General features: G+C 35.7%; 4 protein-coding genes across 10 annotated transcripts; 3 read left to right on the top strand and 1 right to left on the bottom strand.

Annotated features, from left to right (window-relative positions):
- Positions 1 to 5,953, top strand: LOC140986278 (uncharacterized). Of its 3 annotated transcripts, none has more exons than XR_012176916.1 (10): positions 1 to 410; positions 1,131 to 1,202; positions 1,297 to 1,421; positions 1,506 to 1,666; positions 2,446 to 2,515; positions 3,091 to 3,145; positions 3,535 to 3,618; positions 4,546 to 4,585; positions 4,712 to 4,750; positions 4,909 to 4,933. XR_012176916.1 is itself a non-coding variant. In XM_073454408.1 (10 exons), exons 1-10 carry the CDS (start codon positions 228 to 230, stop codon positions 5,857 to 5,859), a joined length of 951 nt encoding a protein of 316 aa, XP_073310509.1. In that variant the 5' UTR covers positions 1 to 227; the 3' UTR covers positions 5,860 to 5,953. The 3 variants fall into 3 exon arrangements, 1 of the variants encoding a protein (XP_073310509.1); XM_073454408.1 differs by lacking the exons at positions 4,546 to 4,585; positions 4,909 to 4,933 and adding exons at positions 5,023 to 5,069; positions 5,745 to 5,953; XR_012176915.1 differs by lacking the exon at positions 4,546 to 4,585 and adding an exon at positions 5,745 to 5,953 and having other exon boundaries at positions 2 to 410; positions 4,909 to 5,069.
- Positions 5,954 to 6,894: 941 nt separating this feature from the next.
- Positions 6,895 to 8,735, top strand: LOC140985819 (NADH dehydrogenase [ubiquinone] 1 beta subcomplex subunit 3-B-like). 2 transcript variants are annotated; one of them, XM_073453765.1, is made up of 2 exons: positions 6,895 to 7,219; positions 8,544 to 8,735. In XM_073453765.1, exon 1 carries the CDS (start codon positions 6,975 to 6,977, stop codon positions 7,185 to 7,187), a length of 213 nt encoding a protein of 70 aa, XP_073309866.1. In that variant the 5' UTR covers positions 6,895 to 6,974; the 3' UTR covers positions 7,188 to 7,219; positions 8,544 to 8,735. The 2 variants fall into 2 exon arrangements, with proteins under 2 accessions (XP_073309866.1, XP_073309864.1); XM_073453763.1 differs by having other exon boundaries at positions 6,897 to 7,219; positions 8,547 to 8,735.
- Positions 8,736 to 9,425: 690 nt separating this feature from the next.
- LOC140985818 (methionine S-methyltransferase-like) lies at positions 9,426 to 18,486 on the bottom strand. Of its 4 annotated transcripts, none has more exons than XM_073453759.1 (12): positions 18,191 to 18,486; positions 16,873 to 17,066; positions 16,447 to 16,710; positions 16,252 to 16,347; positions 15,594 to 15,782; positions 15,334 to 15,522; positions 14,988 to 15,224; positions 13,354 to 13,488; positions 12,423 to 12,740; positions 12,110 to 12,289; positions 10,486 to 11,451; positions 9,426 to 9,881 (listed from the first exon to the last, which is right to left on the bottom strand). In XM_073453759.1, the coding sequence occupies exons 1-12, from the start codon at positions 18,405 to 18,407 to the stop codon at positions 9,579 to 9,581; spliced, it is 3,288 nt and encodes a 1,095-aa protein (XP_073309860.1). In that variant the 5' UTR covers positions 18,408 to 18,486; the 3' UTR covers positions 9,426 to 9,578. The 4 variants fall into 4 exon arrangements, with proteins under 4 accessions (XP_073309860.1, XP_073309862.1, XP_073309861.1 ...); XM_073453761.1 differs by having other exon boundaries at positions 16,447 to 16,503; XM_073453760.1 differs by having other exon boundaries at positions 16,504 to 16,710; positions 18,191 to 18,485.
- Positions 18,487 to 19,205: 719 nt separating this feature from the next.
- LOC140986464 (26S proteasome regulatory subunit 6A homolog) lies at positions 19,206 to 24,071 on the top strand. Its single transcript, XM_073454721.1, has 10 exons — positions 19,206 to 19,449; positions 19,566 to 19,682; positions 20,625 to 20,732; positions 21,201 to 21,392; positions 21,492 to 21,683; positions 21,759 to 21,877; positions 22,045 to 22,132; positions 22,528 to 22,647; positions 22,791 to 22,931; positions 23,729 to 24,071. The coding sequence occupies exons 1-10, from the start codon at positions 19,336 to 19,338 to the stop codon at positions 23,804 to 23,806; spliced, it is 1,269 nt and encodes a 422-aa protein (XP_073310822.1). The 5' UTR covers positions 19,206 to 19,335; the 3' UTR covers positions 23,807 to 24,071.
- Positions 24,072 to 24,235: the final 164 nt, after the last annotated feature.

The raw sequence follows: 24,235 nt of genomic DNA, 5'->3' as shown, positions 1-24,235 counted from the left end.
TCCTATATGGGAAATTTGTGGCGTATAAATGGTCTGAGCTTGACCTTGGCGGATGTTTTACACTGTGCCACGAGTTCATTACTATATCGAGCAAAAACCTCGGGAAAACTTTTTATAGAATAAGAAACGGCAGGACAATTTTTTAAATGAAGGGTTCGAGAATCGTTGAAATGTAGTAAACTTGGTGGACCAACCGAGAATTTTGAGAAAATGAAAGAACAAGATGCATGATAATCGTACATGGTATTCAAGAACAAGAAGCGTCCAAGTGTAGTTGCCTACTCATGAAAGCCATATCGACAACTTCATCATCGTCACAGTCGTTCCTGAGATTGACATGTCGTGAGTACAATTGTTCTTGCAAGATTTTGGCCAAAAAGAGTAAAGGATCCCAAACACCTCCTCCAAGGGTAACTCTCTTATCTCTTGTTTATGGGTTTGTCTTAATATCTGTTCCTGTTTTGGTATTGGCTTGGATGTGTGTTTTAAATTAGGGCATGAAGCATAACCAAGAAACACTGAAAAGTTGCTGCAGAAGGTAAATTCTGTAAAGGCAGTTGCTTGACAGCATTTTTCCTTTGAAATGGGGAAATCAAATTTTTAGTTGTTTGATATAGTCGTGAGGAATGGCATGTGTTGGAATGACATTCTGAAAAATTGAGCTTGGTTTGTTTGGGAATGCGAGAACTTCTTGATGACACACAAGTTGATAGTGTGTACGGGTACCCACTTGGGCCTTCGCATTCGACCTTGTAAGTGTAGCCAGTGCCATAAAGACTACTATATATTGAAGATTAATGGATGACTGAGACCCCTGATTAAAAATGACTTGTACAAGATTCATGTAATTTACTATGGCATGACTTACACTTGGCTAGAAAACTCACTTGAAAGGCAGCTTCTACATTCTGTCTGCACAGATAGTTTTGAGAAGCGCTGGTTTATATGAAGGAGTTAGACACCTTAATTCAAGAATAACTTATCTTATCCGTATTTTGGAAGTATTTGAACCACTGACCACTCTCAACACTATTCTGAAGAATGGAAAAGCTTTCCTGCAGTAATTTTTTGTGTTAGGACAAGTGATTCTATCGCCTGGTTTTTAACAAGAAATGGGATTTTTCTAGCAGAGTTCTGATCCGACCCCTCCACGAATTACGACAAATGTGAAGCAGAATTTGCAGTTCCTAAGATTATGGAAGGTTACATAATATTCATACCTAAATTGTTTCAAATTTCCATATCTAAAATTTCTTCTCTCTTATTAATCAAATGCTTTGAATTGAGAAACAATAGGAGTTTCAAAAGAGAAAATCTGACACGCCCAAGCCTGCTACTAGTTACCGCAGAAAGAGATTGGAAAAGGAAGAAATGCCAGATGACATGGAAATTTATCGAGATCCAACTTTATCCCTCTACCAGTAATGCTTTTACTGTTTGGTAGTTTTCCAATTTGTCCAATGTAGAACATCTATGGTTTAATAATTAGCTTAATCTTGTAACAGTACAAACCAGGGTTTAGACGCAGCATTTCCTGTCTTACTCGTTGATGGTTATAATGTTTGTGGCTATTGGTCCAAGTTGAAGAAGCATTTCACGAATGGAAGACTTGATATTGCTCGCCAAAAGCTTGTTGATGAACTGGTAACATTTAGTATGCTAAGAGGTTTGTGATTTGAATTTTTTTTATTCGTTGTAGCTATATGTTATCAATATCTTAGAAGTATTGTTCTTTTAAATTATGGCTTATAGCTTTGTCTAAATTTTATTAAGTATTCAAGCATGTAGTCTATAACTTGGAATTTCATTTTTTCCTTTTGGAGCTTAGCATTGCCCTTCCGTTGCTCCCAATCTATTATGAGCTCATCTTTTATGAGAATTATTATGTATTGTCTCTTCTACAGGCAGCATGCGAAGATCATTGATAATTGATTCATTCCCAAAAAAACGAAGTTCGGTAATCTTACAAGTGATAAATTGTTGAGACTGATAAAAATATGCTTTCGATTTTCTATCAGAATATGCAATATTGCTTCTCAAAATATTTACTCGGGACAGAGTGTGGTGTGGCAGTGAGTTGTATTCCTATGCAGATTATTTGCTAGCCAATAATGCAATAGCACTTCTTCATATGTTGCCATAATCAATTTTATAGGAAAATGGATTAAATTGAGTCCACTAGTCAATGAATTGAAATTTGTTCCACTCTAGGTGATAGAATCATTGATTAGAAATTTACAGTATCATATGGTAAAAACTCGATACATATTCTATGGGAAGGAGAAAAATGATCTGCCGCATAAATGTTTGTTTACATCTAGATTCTAACGTAATTCTTTTATTTATATTTTAATAATTTGGAGTTATTAGAAAAATATTCTACTCCATGTGTTCTTGTTTGCTTGCATGGGTACTATCTTATAGGCTATTTTGAAATGTCTACAGAGGTGAAAGTGGTGGTTGTATTTGATGCCATGATGTCTGGCCTACCAACACACAAAGAAACTTTCGCTGGGTATTCTTTTGTGAACTAAGATTTTACGGCCTAATTTCCTTGGAATTTTTATGGCTAATCTATTAAAATAAGAAAACCCTTGTTTTACTGCTGTTGAAATTCATTTCGTCTTATGTTACTGCACCAGCTGGTTGCAATAATTGAATCTTTGGTTATATTGAAAGAAAATAAATGCATGTATGAATTAGATGTGCTTGTATGTTTATATATAATTTTGTGCAATTTTTTTCCTATGCACTAGTAAGATCCCTAATTACAGTTTGTGTTCGTATATTGCATCCTCCGTTATTAAAGGATTAGTTTATCAAAGATCAAACACCTGGTTCGTTGTATAGGACTTTTATTTTATAAATTCAGCTCTCGGTGAATAGGTGACTCACCTAGGGCTAAAACTATTTTAAAGTTCTGATCAATCTTTATTTATTCATGAGCATGAAAAACCTATTGTCTTTGATTTATTGTGCCTCTTCATTTTTCGCTTGTGATTTCTTTCGTCAGTTCTACTTTGTTTCTTGCTGAATGATTTATCTGCTTGAATATCATAAATATTATAGGTAGTTTAATATTCTTTTCAGGATTGACTTGGTATTCTCGGCTGAAACATGTGCTGATTCATGGATTGAGAAAGAGGTGAGAGAACAAAAAAAAACCTATGTATATTCATAACCCATATTAAAACATACTTTTGTCATAGAAAACAATGAATTTATGATATACCTCTTCTTTCCTTTCCAGTTACTGATACTGTGAATTTATCAGTGGGGACCATATTAAACATTATTAATTAGAAACATTTTATGTGGTGAAATATTTGTTTGTGTAGAATTTTATAATTCTGTTGGCACACTTATCGCATGTCTCTGTCTGCTACTTTAACGATTAATAGACTAAGGCAATTTTTTCCATATATTCAAGAACTTGACTTCCTTTCCTGAAATAGTAGTTATTTATTTTCTGTTATAATATTTCAGTGTTTACTTCGACTCGCCCGATGGCTTGCTTTTGTTTCTTATGATTAGGTTGTAGCATTGAGGGAGGATGGCTGTCCAAAAGTTTGGGTTGTGACATCTGATCGTTGTCAGCAGCATGCAGCTCATGGAGCGGTGTGTGATCTCTTTAACATTGTTAAACTCGTGCGATGAATTTTATTATGTTCATAACTTAAAGCTTCTTTTTTAAAAAAATCATTTACCTTCACGGTTGGGATCTAGCATCTGTCTCTTATGGAGGACTTCCACATTACTTACTTTGTGGAATATTGTGTTATAATTGAAGTAATTGCTGTATTTGGCAGTATGAAGTGTAAATGTCTCGTTGAAATTTGCTGTATTATTTTCGGGAAGTAAAGCTTGTTATCGGTATACTGATATAAAAATTATGTATTGGTTCTTTGAAAGTTTTGGCCCTGTATGGATTCATTTTTTGTGTTATGGGGAAAGAAATTTGGAGAAACAGGTTAGAAAATATTTTGTGGGAATAAGATTTGTGTTTTAGAGGAAGAGAATTTTTTATTACAAATGTCTTTTATCTAATTGTGTAAAAAATTGTTCAGTGGTGTGTTGCATCAGAAGATAATTTTATTCTGAAGTCGTAAAATATAATCATAGAGAATTTTTTAAAAAAGTAATATAGAGTTGAATAAGAGGTCATGATTGTGTCAACAGATTTGAAAATCTCGTGAAAATATATTTTGCTGAAAGAGATTGAAAATGGGATATTAAAGTTTGGATTCATTCAAGTGAAAAGAGAACGGTTTCCAGGAATGGAAACCAAACATGGCCGTTGTTTTCCTGCTAAAATCTTCCGTCATTTTTGTCTCTTAACTATGCTCTTATTTTTTCTGAGTTTATTATTAACCTGACTGTCTCTGTAACAATTCTCAATATTTCTGCATATTCAATATCAATCCTTGTTGGTTATCAGAAATTGACGTAAAATTACCAACAATTCGTCAGTTAACGATCCACCCATTCCTTGTCTTCTCTATTGCCACTGATGTAATCTGCTGGTGTTTGCTTAATTCTCTGTAGAGTATACCCTAGTGTTTGCCTAACATGGATGTAGAAAAAGGTATCCGATCTTTAGTCCTTTGTAGTAGATTCACCTGAGTTTAAATTGTGAACTATTTTTATAAAATCTCTACAAACATTTTTCACCACGAATCTGATACACTCTTGCCATGATGATTTTCTTCAGGGAGCTTTTGTTTGGAGTTCTAAGGCGCTGGTTACGGAGGTAAATGCTATTAGCTGAAATCTTATACTTCTTGCTATTTCACAATGTTCTAGTTCTTATGGCCTAAGATGTCTGTTGTCTTTTCAACCTCTGATATTCTTGGTTTGGTTTGGTATATTAAGGTTATTCAATAGATTTTCACATTGATAAAATCTCAGGATTCCCAAACTGGTCATTCTGATACTCAAGGATTGAAATCCTACCACAAACATTAAAGTTGCCAAGGAGATGCAAATGTTTTGCATTCTTTTGATGCTCTACGTGTTGTGCAGATTAAAGCTTCACAAAAGGAGGTTGAGCAGATGCTTCGAGAACATCGGTGTGTAACAAAGCTTCGCCTGTTATTTTCTTGTTTCTTTTGTTGGGTGCAAAACTACCGAGACACTGACAGAAATATGCCACTTTAAGGAAGAATACGTGAACCGGCTTGGTAGTATCATCCTTACTGCTTAGATTTATGTGTATATTATTCACATAAAAGAGACACCTTAGGCTGGGATTCTGGAAACTAACAATAAATATAATAAATGACGAAACAAAATGAAGAGGGGTCTAAGGCTAAACCTCCTCTTTCAGAAAACGATCATGATGAACCATGAAAAGTCAATTAATATGGTTGACATATAATTAATGTTGCCTTGCGGTTGAAAGAGGTTATGTTAGTTTGTCAATGATAAACTTAACATATGATATCCCGAGTTGTATCCAACTTATGTGTCTATGAGAGCTATGGTCAATAGATCAGGAGCCCTATATGGCATGCTTTACTGAGCCGGTGTATAATATATCGACAGAGCTCTGGAAAGAACCTTCAGAGGGCGACTCTTGCCTAGAATATACATGGATATAGAAGGCTACTATTTTTTGTTTATGTAATCTTCAACAGGGCGTTATTTTGTTCAACGGCTTGATAAGAGTTGTTTCTTTCTTTGATAAGATCTTGTATCCATACTAACGTATTCATTTACTCTTCTTTTTTTCTATATTTGTGCAGATCAACTTCCATGGAAGGTAAACTGCTGAAGCACAATCTTGATTCGGAAGTAGTTGATGCTCTCAAGGATTTAAGGAACAAATTGTCTGAAAATGCATACCCTACTTCACTTTGAGCCAACTTCTAAGTCATGTTTGTAACCATTGTAATTTCTTTCACACGAAGATTAGTTTGATTTTGTTCATATATATTGTGTATTGCTTTGTGTCCACTTTTGGCGTTGATGATATATATNAAAAGTTTAACTTAGCTATTACTGACATATCTTAGCGACTTACTAAAATATTTTGAGTTATTAAAAATATTTATTTATCTTTACATAATTTTTTAAAAAATTATATAAGTATGTTAATCGTAATAGAATAATATAAAAAACAAAATCAATAGTTTGAAAACAACAAAATTATCATATTTAAATAATTATTTTAACAGTGTAAAAATGGCAACTCGTGGAGAATGACACTAGCATGTATAGCGAATCAATATATCTTCAGGCTTCAAGAATCTTTTCTCTTTTTTAATTGATATATACGTAATATTTTTATATCAAAGATTCTGTATCGTAATTATCTTTGGTATTTATTATTTAAAGCACGTCGAATTTTCCCCTATAATACCTTCATATTTTATGAGAAAGAAAAATAAAAATTTAGAAAAAATAATTGGGCAAAAACTAATCCAATATTTATAATTACAATTTAGAATATACATGAATTTTTATAACATACATTGTCCATAAAATTAAGTTTCCATTATATTAAAATTTTAATTCGTACGATGAATGTATGTATCCTAAATATTACTAGTATCAGTAGAGTGCCGATAAACAAATAATTAATGAGATAAAACAGATATTTTATGTAACAAATTTACATTGAAAACGTGTTTGTTTTATTTTAATTTATTTCATTTTATTCAATTAATAAATTTTCGATTTGCCTTTTTGTTTTTACAGAAAGCATATTTTCACATACAAAAACGTTTTAATCAGATTCTAAATTTTTATAGGCGTCCTTGAATGGAATTGTGGTTCGACAGAGACCTCTGGAAAACAATTTGAACAAGTAAATGTTAGACAAAATCCCAAGTGGGCCGAGGTCCACACAAAGCCCAATTACAGCCCATCATCAAGAGCCGCCGGCCCACCACCAAGCTTTACCCGAGCTTTATTTCTGATCATCGTTGGAAAAAGGGGGTGAAAAACAACCACAGGGAGAAGAAGCATTGTCGATGGCGAAGCCGCTGGGATCCACCGGAGAGTTCTTCAGGCGGCGCGACGAGTGGCGGAAGCACCCGATGTTGTCGAATCAATGGCGTCACGCAACACCCGGCCTTGGAATCGCGCTTGTCGCCTTCGGTATATACCTCGTCGGAGAAACCGCATATAACAAGATCTACGCTCCCAAATCTCATTCTCATACCACATCTTCTTCTTCTCACTGAATTTTATCGAATCGGCGACTTCATTATATAAGGTAAGGCTCAGAACTGAATGTTCTCAGTCTAGGATAGCATTTTTTTAAACTAAATCAGTTGTATCTTTACTGTTTGGTGTCTAATCGGATAAATTTGGTCCATCTAATTGGTGGCTTTATTTAACATGATCATGATATTGTCCAATTCACCTTAAGCTCCATCTTTTCTGTACTACTGGAAATAAAATTCAGTTACATGTTTGGTCAATTGTATTTGGTACCCCAATATTGAAGACAACGTTTTGGAACTTTAAAAAATACATATGCTTGCCTTGAAGGATCAGTTTGTGAGAGTTATTGTGAGCAGAAACAAATGTTTGATATTCTATTAGTTTCTCCAAATTAATCAAAATAGCATTTGAATTATTATCGAAATCGAGTAAATACTTTTGTTTTCATGTAGTCATATGGGTTGATATGTTGTGAAGTCTCATAGACATGCCACAGAGATATAGTAATATTTGGTATTGTTTTTTTGTGTGCTTGCATCGGAGGATAGATGTATGTTTGGTTTCATTTTCTGAAGGTACGGTTTTACCTGTCATGTAGAAATTTACTGGATTGATTGACTTGTGTTAACGTTGTATGAGGCACCTTATATTTATATAAAATTGTGTGTTGAGTCTAAATCTAATACAATGACATCGAATTTTGGGGAACAATGAATAGTTGAATAAATATTAAATATATCAGGAGATCTAAAAATGAGTTAAAAACATATCATTGGGGGATTGCATTGGATTTGTTATGTATGTTTAGTGTTATTGAAGAGTGAAAACATTCAAAATATTGCCGGTATATTTGGGTGTAGTATCTCCAGATGGTAACCACCCAGATATGCATTTGGGAGAGATTCCTTGCCTCTGGACTTGCTCAAGGTTTCTTCTTTAAGCAGGTTCACAATATTCCTATGTCGTAAATTGATCGAGGTAAATAATTTGTGTTCTAATGGTGAAGTCAATGAGAATCATTGCATTATTTAGGTGAAGAGAGAAAATCTGCTCACAAATAGCAATTGAAGTTGCGCGTCCAGACTTTTTAGAGTATTCATTTAATTCCTTTCACCTTGTAACTACCTGGCTTTCTAATTAAGGGATGCAGGTGGCACATACTTCTACTTTAGTGTTACTAGGAAATTGGTCCCTCGAAACCTAAGTCCAAATGGTTAACTTGATGGCCTTTTGCTATGAGAATACTCTGCAGCATTTAATTCCAATTTTTGCTTTTTTCTTCCCATACTATGCATTTGGTTTTAAGTTCTCAAGATTAATTCTTATGTTTGATTTTTTTTCACGAAAATTGATTATTGTTACTTATTGATCAGCAGATGAACCTGTATGTGGCGCTGAAAGAATGAGGTGTCATCGTGTTTGCCTGTTTTATTTTCCGAATGTTTAAATAAAGTAATCCTCAGACATGTTTGTTACCTTTCAATTAGCAGAAGTTTCAATTCATAACCAAATTAAGAACAGTGTTTTATCCGGTTATATATATACATGCAAGTTTGTGTGCGGCAGTCACTAGGTTAACCATCAATATGTGCTCGTTTTGCTCTTGAAACTCCTCAGATGGGGTTCATATGTGATATCTTAATATATCAAGTAGTTAGCACAGGCACCAAAATTATACTATTTTTTTTTTTGTTCATCAATATGATCCTTCATGCGACATAGTCCATACAAAAAAATATGAATTAGTTTCATTGTTTAATTAAAGTTTTCTTCGTAAATTTTGTTTAAAATATCAAGAACAATTTACTTGTACATAGTAGCAAAGAACACCTTTTCTATGAGATCTGTTCTTGCTCTTTAATTAAATTGTTTTGGGGAAAAAAACAAACAAACAAGTAGAAACATTTCTATCATATGTTTTTAAAGGATTATTATTCACATTGCAATTCTTTTTTGCCTTCGCTCAGTTTTCATCCTCAATTCGTTATGGGACATAACCTGAATCAAGAACGGCATGGATCTTTACGTTGAAACTTATCGCTATGAAGCCAACATATGAATCTTGTAAACTACAGTGATTATGAAATGAAGCTTTTATTAGCTCACTAAAAATAGCAACAATGGTGATATTTGGTTCCAAATTACGTTTTATTCCTGTCTATTGCATTCGGCACGAGGATTCAGTGCGTACTTACGCGTAGCAACTACGAGTTCCTTTGTTACAATCTATACACACACATATACACGAGAAAAGGAAATGGAACGCAAGTATATTAATTTAGTTGCGCAACAATGGCTTAACTTTGTTTAACTGAATTCAACTCAACAGGAACAACGGCTTCACTTCACAACACTTGAGTCGTGAAAAATAACAATAGCTCGTGTTGAAAGAACAGTAAAACGATGTTTTAGTTATCAACCAAGCTTTTGAACTTTGCAATGCAATCCAATGCACGCTTGAAATCACCATCTTCCAGACCGATAGTGAAGCGACAGTAACCAGGAATACCTGTCCAAGCAGCACTGTTGATGCACAGACCGGTGATCTTGATCATGGCTTCCCTAATATTTGAGTCATCAAGCTTAATTTCCTGAATACCAGAGGAATCTTTGGGCATTTTGATGGTCTTGCCAAGATAAAAAGATGGCTTTGCTACAATAGAGGCACCTGCTTGAGCTTCAACCACTTCCCAACCGCAACTTTCAAGAGTCTGTTACATATAGATCGTATATAACATATGTACGAAAGATTCAATTCGAAGTAGAGGAGGGTAAATGGTCAACAATCTGACTGGTAAGGTCCCCGAAACTGTGAACGGAAGTCCTATGTACAAAGGGTTTAGCAACAAGTAGAATACAGGGACAGGATCGGGATATATAATAGGCAGGAGATACGACGCTGGTTAATGTTGTCGGCCAGCTTCATAATAATTGAAAATTTTCAAACTAGTCGTATTTTAGTATGACATATCAACAAGAGCTCCTGAATCCCATCAATTGGTCTTGAATACATATAACTAGGATTTTGTTTTCTAATGATTAACTCTTGTAGATATGTGGAAGTTATTTCTATGCATCATTATATGTGAGGGAATGTTGGTTAGAGAATTCCACTATAGAGCAACTAGAACTAAGTCAAACCTAATGACAAGATAATAGACATATTCATCTAGTGTTTATTAGTGCACAATTAGTGTATGCTATGTAGGAAAAGATGATTATGGATTCAAAGGTATAGTAGGAATGTTGAGGAATCCTTTATGGAACCAAATAGTTTTCATCATGAATTAATTTAGTTCATAAAGGCACAAATACCTGCTTGAAGTGTTTATACCGACTTGCCAAAAGTTGTTTCTGCTCTGCAATAGCATTGAGTAGATCTACCGACTTCTTTTCTATCAGATCAAGCAATTTTTTGACCGTGTATCTGATAGTGCTGTGCGGTTTGCTTAATCCAGCAAAACCATGGAATGTATCCTTGAGCGACATCTGGTTTAAAATAAGAAATCCAAATTCAAGTCCACTTGTAAGCATCATATAAGATAATCCCCCAAGTAGACACACACTGAATGTTTGATTAGTTGATGAAAGTCTCTCCATGGTAGCTCCCAGATTCCAGGCATCAAAATCATTAAAATTGAATTCCACGCCTGAAAACGATGTATCTAGAATGACCCTTGCTCCAAAGTTAGCACAGATGATTAATAGTTTTTGCATCTCTTCGTTACCATATAGCAAGCCAGTAGGGTTAACAGTTGGACCAGAAATATATATCCATGGTTTCTTAACAGTCTTAAGCCTGTCTGTGAGTATTGTCTCTGTCAATTTGAACCCATAATTGGGATTTGTAGGAATGTTTACAATGTTTGCCTTCAAAAATTTTGCAGCAGACACGTAATTCCCATTGGATCCAGTTGGAAAGCACAGTGTTCCACCTTCTTGAACACAACAGAGCACCAACCTAACAAAAAGTGCCACGGGACTGTCTGCATAAATGAATTCTGTGTGGTTATCAGATGAAAATCCGTAACTGCTGCAAATCAATTGTTTAATGCCACAAGTAACGTCACTTTCAGATTCTGTTATATTCTGTCTTGCGAAACTCTCAAAGATGGCAGCTTTAACTGGTGTTATCATGGGCAAAAATATTTTATCAACGTCCATATGAACCAGGGGAGATTCATCAGATTCACTTATTGCCAACTCTGCATGATCAAGTACTGAAATAGTGGAACTGGACAAGCCATTGACCTTAGAAGCTTTTGACAACTCGCCATTTCTCTGAGAATTGGAGAAAGAATCACGCATATTGTGAAACCATCTAAAGAAGTCTACAAAGAATAGGTGAAAATAGATCCATTCCAAGTGGAGACAGCGACTTACTTTACCAGCATTTACTGTGTTTGGTCAACAGTAAAAAGAACTGCTGATTAGCTTTATTAAAAAAATTCTTAGGGCCCATTAGTCTATCAGAAATTCGGGTGCGGTTTAACCAGGCAAATTTACATGCATCACAGGTTGCATACCTGCCATGATTCAGGCCTCGGGGTATGATCAAAGATCACCATTATTCAACTCAGAAATCTACAGAATCCTAGCATCTCAAGATATGATTACCTAATTAATGGACCATGACTAGGGAATCTTCGAAGATCCTATTCGAAGATATAAGAATATTAAAAGGAGAGTCGGTGCATGTATACTACGAAAATTAGATGTGAATTATTAAGTTAAATTTCCATTAAAGGTTGTATTATTTTTACATTTTTAAACAAATAAATAACCAGTTGCTGAAGTGGTTTTAACTTTTAACAGTTACTAAATGCAAGAGCCTATCGACTCCATCAATTTTCTATCCCACTCAACCACCCAATTAAAAGTAGATCAGGGAAGACGAACATATTTACATACATTATGACTAACTTCAACATAGACTAACCTGTGCAGGTGGGTGTCTATCAGCAAGCTGAAAAGTTAGAAGTTCATGGAATAGACAACCATAGTAGTACTGACTAATTATTGCAGTATTCCCCTGTAAAAGTTCCACGGTCTTGCATAGTGTTTTAAAAATAGTTTCCTCCTCCGATATGACAAATGCCACCTCGAGATCTGAATAAACCTGGACACAAAAAAAGACGAAATAGAACTATTGCAATTAGAGGATAAAAGTTAAAATCAAGCAAGCTTTTTAAACAGCTTTTGCTCAAACCATCGTTGAGAAACTTGAGTAAGTCCTCATTACTTGGGTATACCTGATTTTTCAGCAAGCCACAAATTATTGCCGCATGTGAAGGTAGTGGAGTTCCGGCAAGATATTTAAGAACTCCATTGGAACTCGGGAGGCTAGATAGCTCAAAATGGTCAGATATATCTAAAAACAAACGACATCCAATTTCTCTAGTAGTATCTAAAAGATGCTCGAACGCAGAACCAGTAACTGACTCAAATTTAGCCATCCCTGTGACAACCACCTCGGGCTTTAATTTTTTTATCAGCTCTACCATTAAATCTGATTGGCGTGGTGCTTCAATGACTGTTACTTCCTCTAATTTTCTTCCAGATTCTGCATTCTACAGAGAAATCCCAAAGTAGTGAAAGAAAAACTTGCACTAGCATCACCAAGAATAAATGAAAAAATTGAAAAGTTTTACGAAAGCCTCTGGAATATGTAATGTCAAATATGAATGATAATGAACCTCACTGACAGCATTATGGGTAAATCTCAGAGCTGTGGTGTCATTTGCCCTACAAGTTAGTTTATTTCAAGGTTATGAGTTCAATTAGGGACTCTAGTACATATAATACGCATTGATTTATAATCCAATGACCAATGTCCACAATTTAGACAGAAATGGAAGTAATATCTTCCAACTCCAGGAAATAGCAATCCTTAGTTGCCCGTGACTGTGAATTGCAATTCATGACCACTGCTCATAAGAGATAAAGGTCATGCAATTTCTTAATTTTATAAAAGACTACTTATACTTTTCAGCCAGATTCTCTTAGATGTTAATTGTTACCATACAATAGCTCAAAGCATGGCAAAACTTGTCCATATAGTCTCAATCTTTGGGCTCTCTTAGATGTCATGTTTTAATGCAGCCTAAAATCAGCAGCTATGGCAACTAGTGCCATGCAAAAGCTAATACAAAGGATATACAACTTTTTCTGGCATCATCTTACCTCAATATTCAAGGATGTTAACCATGGCCTGGGTAAATGTCGGGACAATTGTTCATCAACAATGGCAAGGTGGGGTGATAAGAAACGCAAGGCACTTTCAATTGCCACTGTCCTCGAAGGAAACACGACGATGTTCTAGATCATAATCATAACAAAAAATAAAGAGTGACAGATTAGATACATCTGCCTATTTTATATTTCTGAAGATAAGGTAAAGTAAGCATCAGCTTTATGAACTATGTAAAATCCTAAAAACAACTTAAGAATTAAGATTACTTGGTCCTCGTAATTGAACACAAATATTTTCTGTTATTGTGAAAATTTGCATCAAAATTGCATTAGTCAGGAAAACAATACTCAGCACTTCAATCCTCCCACATTGCCCCAGGTACTCCCAATCAACTGTACTATTTACAAATAATTTTTTTAGGGTGGTACACATTCTGTTTGCTTCCTTTCTGCTAATTACACCAAACCTGTTTGCTTTCTGTTGTTCCATCCCTCAGTGGGTAGATTTCAAATTTTGGAATTTATGTAGACCAACACTGAGCCAGGTGGATGCTCTGGACTTTGTCTAGGGTCCCCTCTTGAAACTTGATCGATGGACAATTGGCCCCACTTGTGGGATGCTAAAGATTATTTCTGGTTTTTTACTTTTGTCATTCTATTTTAGCCTGCCCGTGGTTGGGGGAAGGGGAACAGTAGGCTAGAGTTAGCATCATTTCTCTCAACCCAAATATACCATGCCCCAAACTCCAACCCCTTTGGCCCCGGAGCTATGTTTTTATTGATGGACATTTTCGTGGCCTGTCAATCTTCGTAGGATATTTCTTTGGGCTGCAGTTGTGGAATTTTGGAGTGTACATCTGATTTTCTGGAGGTCAGGCTCAATGATGCAGTTCAGGATCATTTATATTATCTTTAGGAAAATATGCATGTGTCCTCCTTGTTATAACCACAACCCTTCCCTCACACCCAAAAAAAAAGATCTAGTTCATTCTTTTATAGCTCATATTTGGTTTACTGAACCACTCATTGCATATTGCACCACCACCCCATGGATAAAGAGCTGCAGGCAATGGAAGTCAGTCCTTTTCGATGCTGCAAAAACCCACAAAGTACCAGATTTCTAAGAAAACTGATGATGTTTCTCATGCCAAACAAAGTTGTCAGAAGGTCAGCATTTTCACTCACTCTATTACTGAAGATCACCAGGAAAAAGCTTAGACAACGAACATACCGGTATCTAAAGAAACAAGGTGAATGGCACAAGTCTGATGATTTGCTATATAAATTGTGTATGCAACTTTAAAAATTTAATGCATTTGAAAATATGTCAAAGTTAAGAGATAAATAATGTTCCATAAATCTAAGTAAATTCTGTACCCACGTTTAGCAGTGAAGAATAGCATTTTATTTATGCCAACTGCTAGCAAGAAAGTTACAATATATTTCTTAGGTAACAAATTTACACGTGCCCACATTTGCATGCACAAGAAAAGATGGCTACATCTTGAAACACATAACAGACACATATAAAGAAAACACCATAAAATTCTTGCTCTGGTTACGCAAATTGTATTGAAAGAGGAAGAGTAGTATCTAAAAAAGTTGAGAGTGACAGTCTTCCTTACGTCTGCAGTAAGGGGGATATGATGGTATGTTCTCATAAAACCAGCAATGAGACTACGAAATCTTCTGCTTCCAGCTGGTGGTTCATAAGGGAAAAAAGAAACCTCTTTTAAAACACTCGCGAGATAAGATAGGAATGGAATCTTCTCATCTGCGACAAAATCATCTTCAAAGGACAAATCTAAAGAGCTGCTTATATCCTTGAAACCATTTCTGAGAAACTCGAATATTGTTTTAACCTGTCAGAGCAGTTTATCAGTATCTTTTACTTTTTTGTCACAAAAATTGTAATCATTCGATGACATCCTAGGTCTATCATTACACATAGACATGAAGATAACTCCATACCTGAGTAGGCTGACGAAGTTGGCAACTATATACTGATAAAGCATGAGAAATGCGACCACCAGATTTTGCATATGCCCATGCTGATCTAGCGCAAATTGGCTGGTCTCCCACGAGTCCCATGAAAAACTCAAAACGATGTGGACTATTCTTTTCAATTTCGACTAATGCCAAAATATCTGTGTCAGCAGCCTGCGAAAACAGATTCAATTAAAATGTACATTTTCATGGATATAAATGATGGTTTAATGTTTTTGTAGCACCTGAAGAACTTTGGTTTGCCAAAGCTTGTTAACTCGTAGACCGCGTCTCTCAAATAGGCGTTTGCATACAGCTTGTCCTGGGCGGCCACCCATATTAAAGATCATAATCCCCTGAGATTTTATGACAGAGATCCCTTCCTCAACTGCCCTAGCAATGAGCCCCAAACCAAATTGGTCCTCCACAAAGCCCTAAACAGGACAAACCATGACTCATCAAACAAGTACAGCAGTTCTTTTGCTCCACAGTTGCACACAGAGCAGGTGAGTATAAAACAATATTTTGAAGCAGTTGATGAACAGGTTATTATATTACAAAAATCAAATCAAACCATCCACATCATGTAATTAGTTTGCTCCATAGATGATTGTAGTTTTCATACAATAGGACTAGATCCAAAAGGGAAAATTTTTTTCAGGTTAATTGAAAGGAAAAAAACCAGCAGCTTTAATTGAATATAAAATGCAGATAAGATTTAAAAAATAATGCTTAGTCTGAGAAATTATCGGACTGCATTCACCATTCCAATTCATTTCCAAAAATAATCATATTAATAATCTAAAGGTAAGTTTATACAACAGCATGGAGCATTTAGATTCTAGTTAGGAGTCTAAAACCCACAACACTGGATAAGAATAGTAAGTTGAAGCATAAGACAACCTGGAGGGCGCAGTAATTGCTAAGAGAATGCAAGAATTCTTCACTTGCATTTTCTGTAATCATTTTGGACATTGCATCTGGATTGGGGTTTAGAATCTGCATAAATTCCAAATGCTAAATATTAGGAAACGTGTGAAGAGTCCATCCATGGCCATTTTTATCAGTCTATGAACTTTTCAAATAGTCTTATATGACCTTATGAAAATGGTTCAGCGGCAAAAATATGCGGCAAGAGTTCACTAAATCAAATACCTGTGGTATGCATCCAACAATTCGGTCAAGTTCTAAATGATTATCTCTACAGTAGGATAGCAAATCAGATTCATGAAACTCCACCCGATCAAGTAAAGTTTTTTCCTCCCCATCATAAATAGGTTGGCCATTCTCGTCCAAAGAATTCAAATATAGATTTATCCAAGAGATTTTAACTGCTCTTGGATTAATATCAAGCCCATATACCTGCCACATCATTGTACCCAATTCAGGAACCTCATTTGCCATATTTATCAAGTTTCCGGCAAATATCAGATAAAAACCATTGTGCCATAATTGGAGAAAAATTATATGAAAAGACGGGGGGGTATTCTAAAAACAGGTAGTGTATCATCAAAGAATCCTTACCTTCAGGGGTGACCATTTTTCAGCAATAGCTATGGATATCCATCCATTTCCACAACCAAGCTCGGTTACAGTTTTGTCCTTAAAAATAGAGTCCGGATGCCTGTTAAGTCCTTCAAAGAACGTAAAGGACCAATCCTCTGGGATAAAGATACTGGGTATCACCATCATGGTAAGTTTCTTCCTCCTCTGAAATCCTGTAACAGATGACATGCAGCAAGTCCAAAAGTTGGACAAAAAGCTGTTTCAAAACCACGACCGTCATATAAAATGAATTACATTGATCGTGGAAATAAAGAAGCATGACCACAACATGAAGACCAAGGAAGTCAAGGATATATTTGCGGAGCAGTCTGAAATTGGCAACCATGGAAAGATGACATATAAATAAGAGAAAATCTTTGGAGCTAGGAATTCTTTGTAAAGGGTGAAACAAAAAAATATATATGAGATTTTTCAGTTGAGGAGGAGAGCAATTACATTTTATTTTATGTTAATACAGAAAAAATAAAATCGATTAAAAAATTTAAAAACTAAGGATGATTGCTGTCCTCGCTGGCAACCCATTCCTCCACCACTGCGTTTTTGGATGAGTGTGCAAAATGAACTTCAGCAGTTATGCAGACAAAGTTTGTATAACAGCTTAGTTTTAAACCATTATCACATCAAATTTGATAAATGAAGCACTTGAAGTAAGAATAAATGATAGTGTATATGACGGTCCAGTCAAGAACTTTTTGATGGACTTGACATGATGTCACACGAATGTGATCAACCACCAGAATCCACGTTTCCCCTACATCATTGATTATAGAAGATTGAAGAACTTCAGTTTAAAAATCCATAATGTTCCAAGTTATAATCTTGGCTCGTACCTTAATATTTTGTCAAAATTTTCACTAATCCGTCCTCTCTTTTTGTCCTATTCTATGTCAACTTTGTTTACTGACTTGATCGTTTTATGTTTATTCGTGGACCCGATGAGCCCTTGCAACCCAGCTTACGCGTGTTCACTAAAAGTTAGGTTTTCTTTGTCCGAATCGAAGATCGTGCGTTGTAACACATTAAACAGAATTTGAGACACTCGGATAGAGTGTAACAGTCGACATATTAATCAAGGCATAATGGAACCGAATTCTGCGGAACTAAAATGCATCCACGATTCAACTCCATGGACGACACTTATTCACCAAAAACACAAGTAACCCAAACTGAACAAATTCCCCACCAAATCAAAATCACCAGAAAAATAAAGGCATATTCCATTCACAATCATACATACGTAAACAAAGACATGCAAGAATCAATACAATGCGTGTACCTTCATATTGCTCGAGATAAATGTCTTGGATTTGGAAATGGTAGATTTGAAGGCAGCGTTCGGACTCCTCCTTGGAGGCAAACCGTTTCTGGAGATCCGAAAGAAAAATCCGAGCACCGGTGCGAGTGATCGGATCCTCGAGTCGCTCCAGCAGCGATCGGAGGGCACCGTACGCAGCATCTCCGGACTGTTCGCACTGCTTCAGAAATGCCTCCATTGGTGCGCAGAGGTTGCAGAACTGCGGCTTGGGCAAGAGTAATTTAATTTATATTGAAAACTTCTTTTTCACTGCGATACATACAAACAATTATCTCGTAAATCATACGGATATATTGTATTTCTTTCATTTTTTCTTTATCTTTTTAATATAAATAAAATACCATTATCAAATTAACATGTCTAAATGTACTACGTTTGTCAAAATTAGTAGAATTTCATTATGATAAACTAGATTCCTTATAAGATGTAAAATATCTAGTCAACTATAACGTATACAATTTGATTAGTGGTTTTAATTTCGATCCCAAATAAATTAAGTAATTGATATATATTATTAGAAGAAAAATTTGTAAAATAATTTTGGTCAACTATTTATTTAAAAAATGACATCTTGAAGTGTATTTTGAAATACACTTCAATGAGGTTAAGAAAATACACTTCCAGATATCATTTTTTTAATTAATGTTCAAAAAACAAAATACCCCGTCTCAATGGTATATCGAGATATAAAAATTATTTTGATATTTAAAATGTGTTAATTGTAATATCAATTGTTAAAATTTTTCAATGTGCAAAATGTTTTTCCAAATAAAATAAAATATAGTAATAAGGAAATCGTGAGGTGGCCCACTGAAGTATAAGTTTCTTGAAAAACACAATCCATGGATTTGACAATGACCAATAAGCTATAACAATATTATCCGAGTCGTAATTTAAGGCCACCACCTCCCAATATTATTATATTTTATTTATCTGGTCAATAAATAAAAATGGGCCCTGTTTAAATCTGGGCTTGTTCTTTGAAGCCCATTGACAAAATTGGACAAACAGCCTATGAGTAAATGGGCCCATATGATTAAACAACTTTCCGCAAGGGCAGACGGCATAAAATACCCCTCTCGCTCTCTCTCCGCGACAGTCGGAAAATGGCGACGCCGATGGTTGAAGACAACTTCGAGGACGATCAGCTTTCTTCCATGACCACAGAAGATATAATTCGCGCCTCTCGCCTTCTTGATAATGAAGTTCGAATCCTCAAGGTTATTTTCTGCTCATTTTTGCTACGTTTGTTTGAGTATATGGCGATGGATGATATTTGGAATTCAGTGGTACGTTTTGAGGTCTACTGTGCTGAATTATTTCTCTTTTTGCGCAGGAAGAGTTGCAGAGAACGAATCTCGAGTTAGATTCATTCAGGGAGAAGACGAAGGAGAATCAAGAAAAAATTAAGCTGAATAAGCAGCTTCCTTATCTGGTTGGAAACATTGTAGAGGTATTTTTTCTGTTCATCTCGGTAGTAGCTCTAGAAATTGGAATAATTTTGCGCCATTGATCAAGGTGGTGTTCAAAAGTTTTTTTTTTTTTTTTGCCTTTTGAGAGAAAAGGAAATAGAATGAAATGAATACATTACAGTTTTTAAAACTGAAGTCTTGGGTTTTAGCTCTTTACAGTTCTTGGTGATTTGACTCATTTGCTATTAACTATGGACTGGTGGACTGAAAAACTTAGTCAGGAGGTAAAAAGGAACTCTAAGTGGTGAACGACAGGTGTTAGAAGCTTCGTGCTATCATAGTGTCGATAAGGTGAATTGCGGATGGTTCATGGTGGAGATGGTGCTGAGAGCTGTTCTAAATATTTTAACGGGTTGCTATGAGAGATTGTTTCTCTCTCGTTCTTTTTTCCTTGTATTTTTTTTTTACATTTTGGGGGCAAGGGTTTTGTGTTAGAGAGCATAGTTTCCTCCTACGTATTTCGATTTCTTTTTGGTTGATGATCCAACATCTCATCTTATAAACTCTATCCCTCTTTTGGAAAACCTTCATTCCTTCTTTGTTACAAATATTTAATTGGATTGCCAGAAAAATCATTATCCGGTGTCATCATCCAGTTGGTGTATTATGCAAAGACAATGTATTTCTCTCTTGCAATTTCATAGTGAAGGCGTGAGATTTTGAAGGAATGTGAGTTTCAACGGGTACGGACTTTGTATTAAAAGATGACTTAGTTATGAAAAAATGAATTGATGATTAGAAGAGAGAAAAAAATATTAGAAAATGGACGTTGGTGGTAATAGCAATCACTTTATAGTTGCAGAAAGAAGGGATAATTATTAGTCTTTTGTGTCAGTCTATTTGGACTGTAGTTTGAGAATGTTTTGGTGCTGTGATTTTCCTGAATTTGTGAATCATATTTTCCCATTCTTTACTTTTGTCAGATTTTGGAAATGAACCCAGAGGAAGAGGCTGAAGAAGATGGTGCAAATATTGATCTTGATTCACAGAGAAAGGGTAAATGTGTAGTGCTAAAAACATCCACTCGCCAGGTTAGATAGCATGTCTCCATACATTTTTTTTTTCCTTTTTCCTCTCTTACTCTTCCTTAGTGTGCTCTAATTTGTTGCATTTGATCTCTTTCATTCATTGGTCCAGACTTCAGAATGCTCTCTATCTCTGAAAAGCTGGTCAAAAAATTGTTGATGTTTCGTATTTTTGTTTGCTTTGTATGGTAGTCTTGTTCCCATTTATATTAGAAGTAAAAATTATCATATATCTGATTTCTCTCCGTAAACCATACAATCCTCAAAATAGAAATTGGCAACAAAATCTGAAACTGTGCAACTATAAAATGATAAGTGTGTCTTTACCTCTTACGAATAGAATTGCCTTGCAGATATCAATAATCCGAAGATGATAATGTTTGTGAACCTTTTTATATCGATGATACTTTGAGTTGTCAAATGTCAACCCTCCTTGATAGATAGTATTTTTACCATATACTCTGTCAAATGCAGACAATTTTCCTGCCTGTGGTAGGCCTTGTTGATCCTGACAAATTGAAGCCTGGTGATCTGGTTGGAGTAAACAAAGACAGCTACCTGATCTTGGATACACTGCCATCTGAGTATGATTCTCGTGTCAAAGCCATGGAGGTTGATGAGAAACCAACTGAAGACTACAACGATATTGGAGGCCTGGAGAAACAGGCAAGTAATTCCCTTTGATACCAATTGTTACGGGAAATTTTTCATGAATCTTTGGTAGCACTTCTATTCCTTAATCGGAATACTTTATGATCGCTGCAGATTCAAGAACTGGTTGAGGCAATTGTATTGCCTATGACACACAAAGAGAGATTTCAGAAACTAGGAGTTCGTCCGCCAAAAGGAGTCCTTTTATATGGGCCTCCTGGGACGGGAAAAACTTTGATGGCCCGTGCATGTGCTGCCCAAACAAATGCTACTTTTCTAAAGCTAGCAGGCCCTCAGCTTGTACAGGTAAGCACATTCAAGATTTTTTGTCGAGAATTTACCGTCTGGTGAATTTGAATAATCGTAATCTGTGGATTTTAGATGTTCATTGGAGATGGAGCAAAACTTGTTCGTGATGCTTTTCTGCTTGCCAAAGAGAAATCGCCCTGCATCATTTTTATTGATGAGATTGATGCTATTGGCACAAAGCGTTTTGATAGGTGGCATTTACTTTCTAATTGTTTGTCTGATTGTTATATGTCCACCTGATTAATTTTTGTGATTTTTGAGGCTTTAATTGGAGCCGCTTCGTAGCCTGAGGACTGGCTGTTGAGGGCTCTTGTGCTTTGTCTGTGCTGATTATCAATTGTCCTGTCTTCTTATGCAGTGAAGTTAGTGGGGATCGAGAAGTGCAGAGAACTATGTTAGAGCTGCTCAATCAGCTTGACGGTTTTAGCAGTGATGATCGGATAAAGGTATTTTCCCTACTTGTTTATCTGTTCCTTTTTGTTGTGTTCTTTAGTAATCTTTGTATCTTGGAATTATTTAATTGTCTTCTGATCTTCCTACCTCTGATTGATGGGATGGAATTGCTTTGTGTTGTTCTTTTGGCCTTTGATTTGTTTCATGTACTTCTGATTGATGGGATGTAATTGCCTTGTGTTGTTCTTTTGGACTTTGATTTGTTTCATGTACTTTTTGTTGTTACTTTGATCTTTTATCGGTTGGATACATTTTATACCGCCATTGCAATATTTTCATCTGAATTCTGTAAAATGTGTTCCTTTTTGGTGCAGAAACCTATTTATTGTTTCTAATTTTTAATCTTATTATGCTTGTCTGGCATCCGACATTTTATTACCATATTTAGGTCATAGCAGCGACAAATCGAGCTGATATATTGGACCCTGCCTTGATGCGGTCTGGTCGATTGGATCGTAAAATTGAGTTTCCTCATCCTACAGAGGAAGCCAGAGCTCGGATTTTGCAGGTACACCTTTTAGATGAGAAACTATATATGATTATTTTCTTAAAGGATTTTTTGGTTTTGAAGTGAGTATGATATCATTCCCAGGTTTTATTATAAAGGAGTTCTTGTTGGAACATATAAACTATAATTCTTTTTAATTACAGATCCACTCCAGGAAGATGAATGTCCATCCTGATGTGAACTTTGAGGAGCTTGCTCGGTCTACTGATGACTTCAACGGGGCACAACTTAAAGCTGTTTGTGTGGAAGCAGGCATGTTAGCCCTTCGCCGCGATGCTACTGAGGTCTCCTCTCTCCCTCCTCTCTCCCACGCCCACACCCAAACCCACACCCACTTACTTCTCTCCACAGTAGCATGCTCATGCATGTGCCCATTATGTCTACTGAGACGCACATGCATCTAAACGAAACAGTTCTGTTTTACATGTAACAAGGGAAATATATGTTCATTGTTTTTCCCGTGGATAGCTAGCCCTTAGTAATTTAATAATCTAATTGTTTCTTTGTATTGCACCTTTGTGGATGCACCTGAAATGTACTAGGGTCAGGGCTGGGGCATGTCCACACTAGATTTTACATCATGCCATGTTAATTAAATTAAATCAAAATAAATAAACAAATAAAACTGGTAATTCATTAGTATAAGTGGAAAGAATTTGGAGTTTCAAGGAGTGAAAAGAATTTGACATTTGAATGGAGTGGGTCAACTTCAAATACCCCATAGGGGTGTAGTGTTCAAGCCCCGAACTCGATTCAAGATTGTATTTGTTGGTTTTTAGTATAGTATTTTGGAACAAGTGAACTGTTCAAGGTTTATTGGAATTCAGTGTATCATGTATGTATGAACTTTGGCAATCGAGCCTAGTCAAAGTTCTACACAATTTAACCTGAAACTTTTACCGTGGCAACTGAAGATTTTGTTAAACTTTGAGAATGTAAGACTTTTGCCTTCTTATCTCTGTGAACTTGTCTGGAGAAGCAAAAATGAATGAGTTGCATGCTAATGTTCGTGATTTCGAATCTCTCTTTTTTGTGCGTCATTTAATGATACAAAATTATATGTTTGGTATTGATGTAACAGGTAAACCACGAAGATTTTAATGAAGGTATTATCCAAGTTCAAGCAAAGAAAAAGGCCAGCTTAAATTACTATGCCTAGGTATCAAATGCTCTGAACCCTGTGGAACTCTTGACCATAAAAACTCAGGGAATCGCGAATACGCCCCTGGGAGAATTATGACGAGACTGCCCCTTGTATTTCCCTCTATTCTGTGAAATATGGTCTGAATCTAGTAGTTTATTTAAACAAGCATTCAAGTATAGGAGCTTATTTTGTTCACCAAAGCATTGTTTCATGATTTAGTTGTTTGATACAATTAAAGCCGATTGTTTAGCCTTTGAAATATGGTACCGTGTTATGCTTTTCTCTTGGCAGTTCTTACCGAACGTAAGATATAATGAACTGGTCAAACCATCAAAACGATGTATTACATTTTTATCCAGATTTGCGGTGCAACAAGGCTATTTCTTATTTGATAGAGATTGCTGAAAGTCGATTTAAAGCTTGAAAAATGTATTTTTTTTAGGA

The sequence above is a fragment of the Primulina huaijiensis genome, chromosome 10 (genome assembly GCF_012295235.1).
Source record: "Primulina huaijiensis isolate GDHJ02 chromosome 10, ASM1229523v2, whole genome shotgun sequence".
In the NCBI taxonomy this organism is placed as follows: domain Eukaryota; kingdom Viridiplantae; phylum Streptophyta; class Magnoliopsida; order Lamiales; family Gesneriaceae; genus Primulina; species Primulina huaijiensis.
The sequence above is the reverse complement of the archived record's forward strand: the minus strand, read 5'-3'. Positions and strand labels throughout refer to the sequence as shown.

Excerpts from the sequence above, each read along its gene's own strand:
- LOC140986278 (XM_073454408.1), top strand. The coding sequence starts at position 228 with ATGATAATCGTACATGGTATTCAAGAACAAGAAGCGTCCAAGTGTAGT. Across the intron at positions 1,667-2,445 it reads AACATTTAGTATGCTAAGAG|AGGTGAAAGTGGTGGTTGTA; the intron begins GTTTGTGATTTG and ends AAATGTCTACAG. Across the intron at positions 2,516-3,090 it reads CACAAAGAAACTTTCGCTGG|GATTGACTTGGTATTCTCGG; the intron begins GTATTCTTTTGT and ends TATTCTTTTCAG.
- LOC140985818 (XM_073453759.1), bottom strand. The coding sequence starts at position 18,407 with ATGGAGGCATTTCTGAAGCAGTGCGAACAGTCCGGAGATGCTGCGTAC. Across the intron at positions 16,348-16,446 it reads CGCTGAACCATTTTCATAAG|ATTCTAAACCCCAATCCAGA; the intron begins GTCATATAAGAC and ends GAATTTATGCAG. Across the intron at positions 12,741-13,353 it reads TAACATCCTTGAATATTGAG|AATGCAGAATCTGGAAGAAA; the intron begins GTAAGATGATGC and ends ATTTCTCTGTAG.
- LOC140985819 (XM_073453765.1), top strand. The coding sequence starts at position 6,975 with ATGGCGAAGCCGCTGGGATCCACCGGAGAGTTCTTCAGGCGGCGCGAC.
- LOC140986464 (XM_073454721.1), top strand. The coding sequence starts at position 19,336 with ATGGCGACGCCGATGGTTGAAGACAACTTCGAGGACGATCAGCTTTCT. Across the intron at positions 20,733-21,200 it reads TAAAAACATCCACTCGCCAG|ACAATTTTCCTGCCTGTGGT; the intron begins GTTAGATAGCAT and ends TGTCAAATGCAG. Across the intron at positions 21,878-22,044 it reads GGCACAAAGCGTTTTGATAG|TGAAGTTAGTGGGGATCGAG; the intron begins GTGGCATTTACT and ends CTTCTTATGCAG.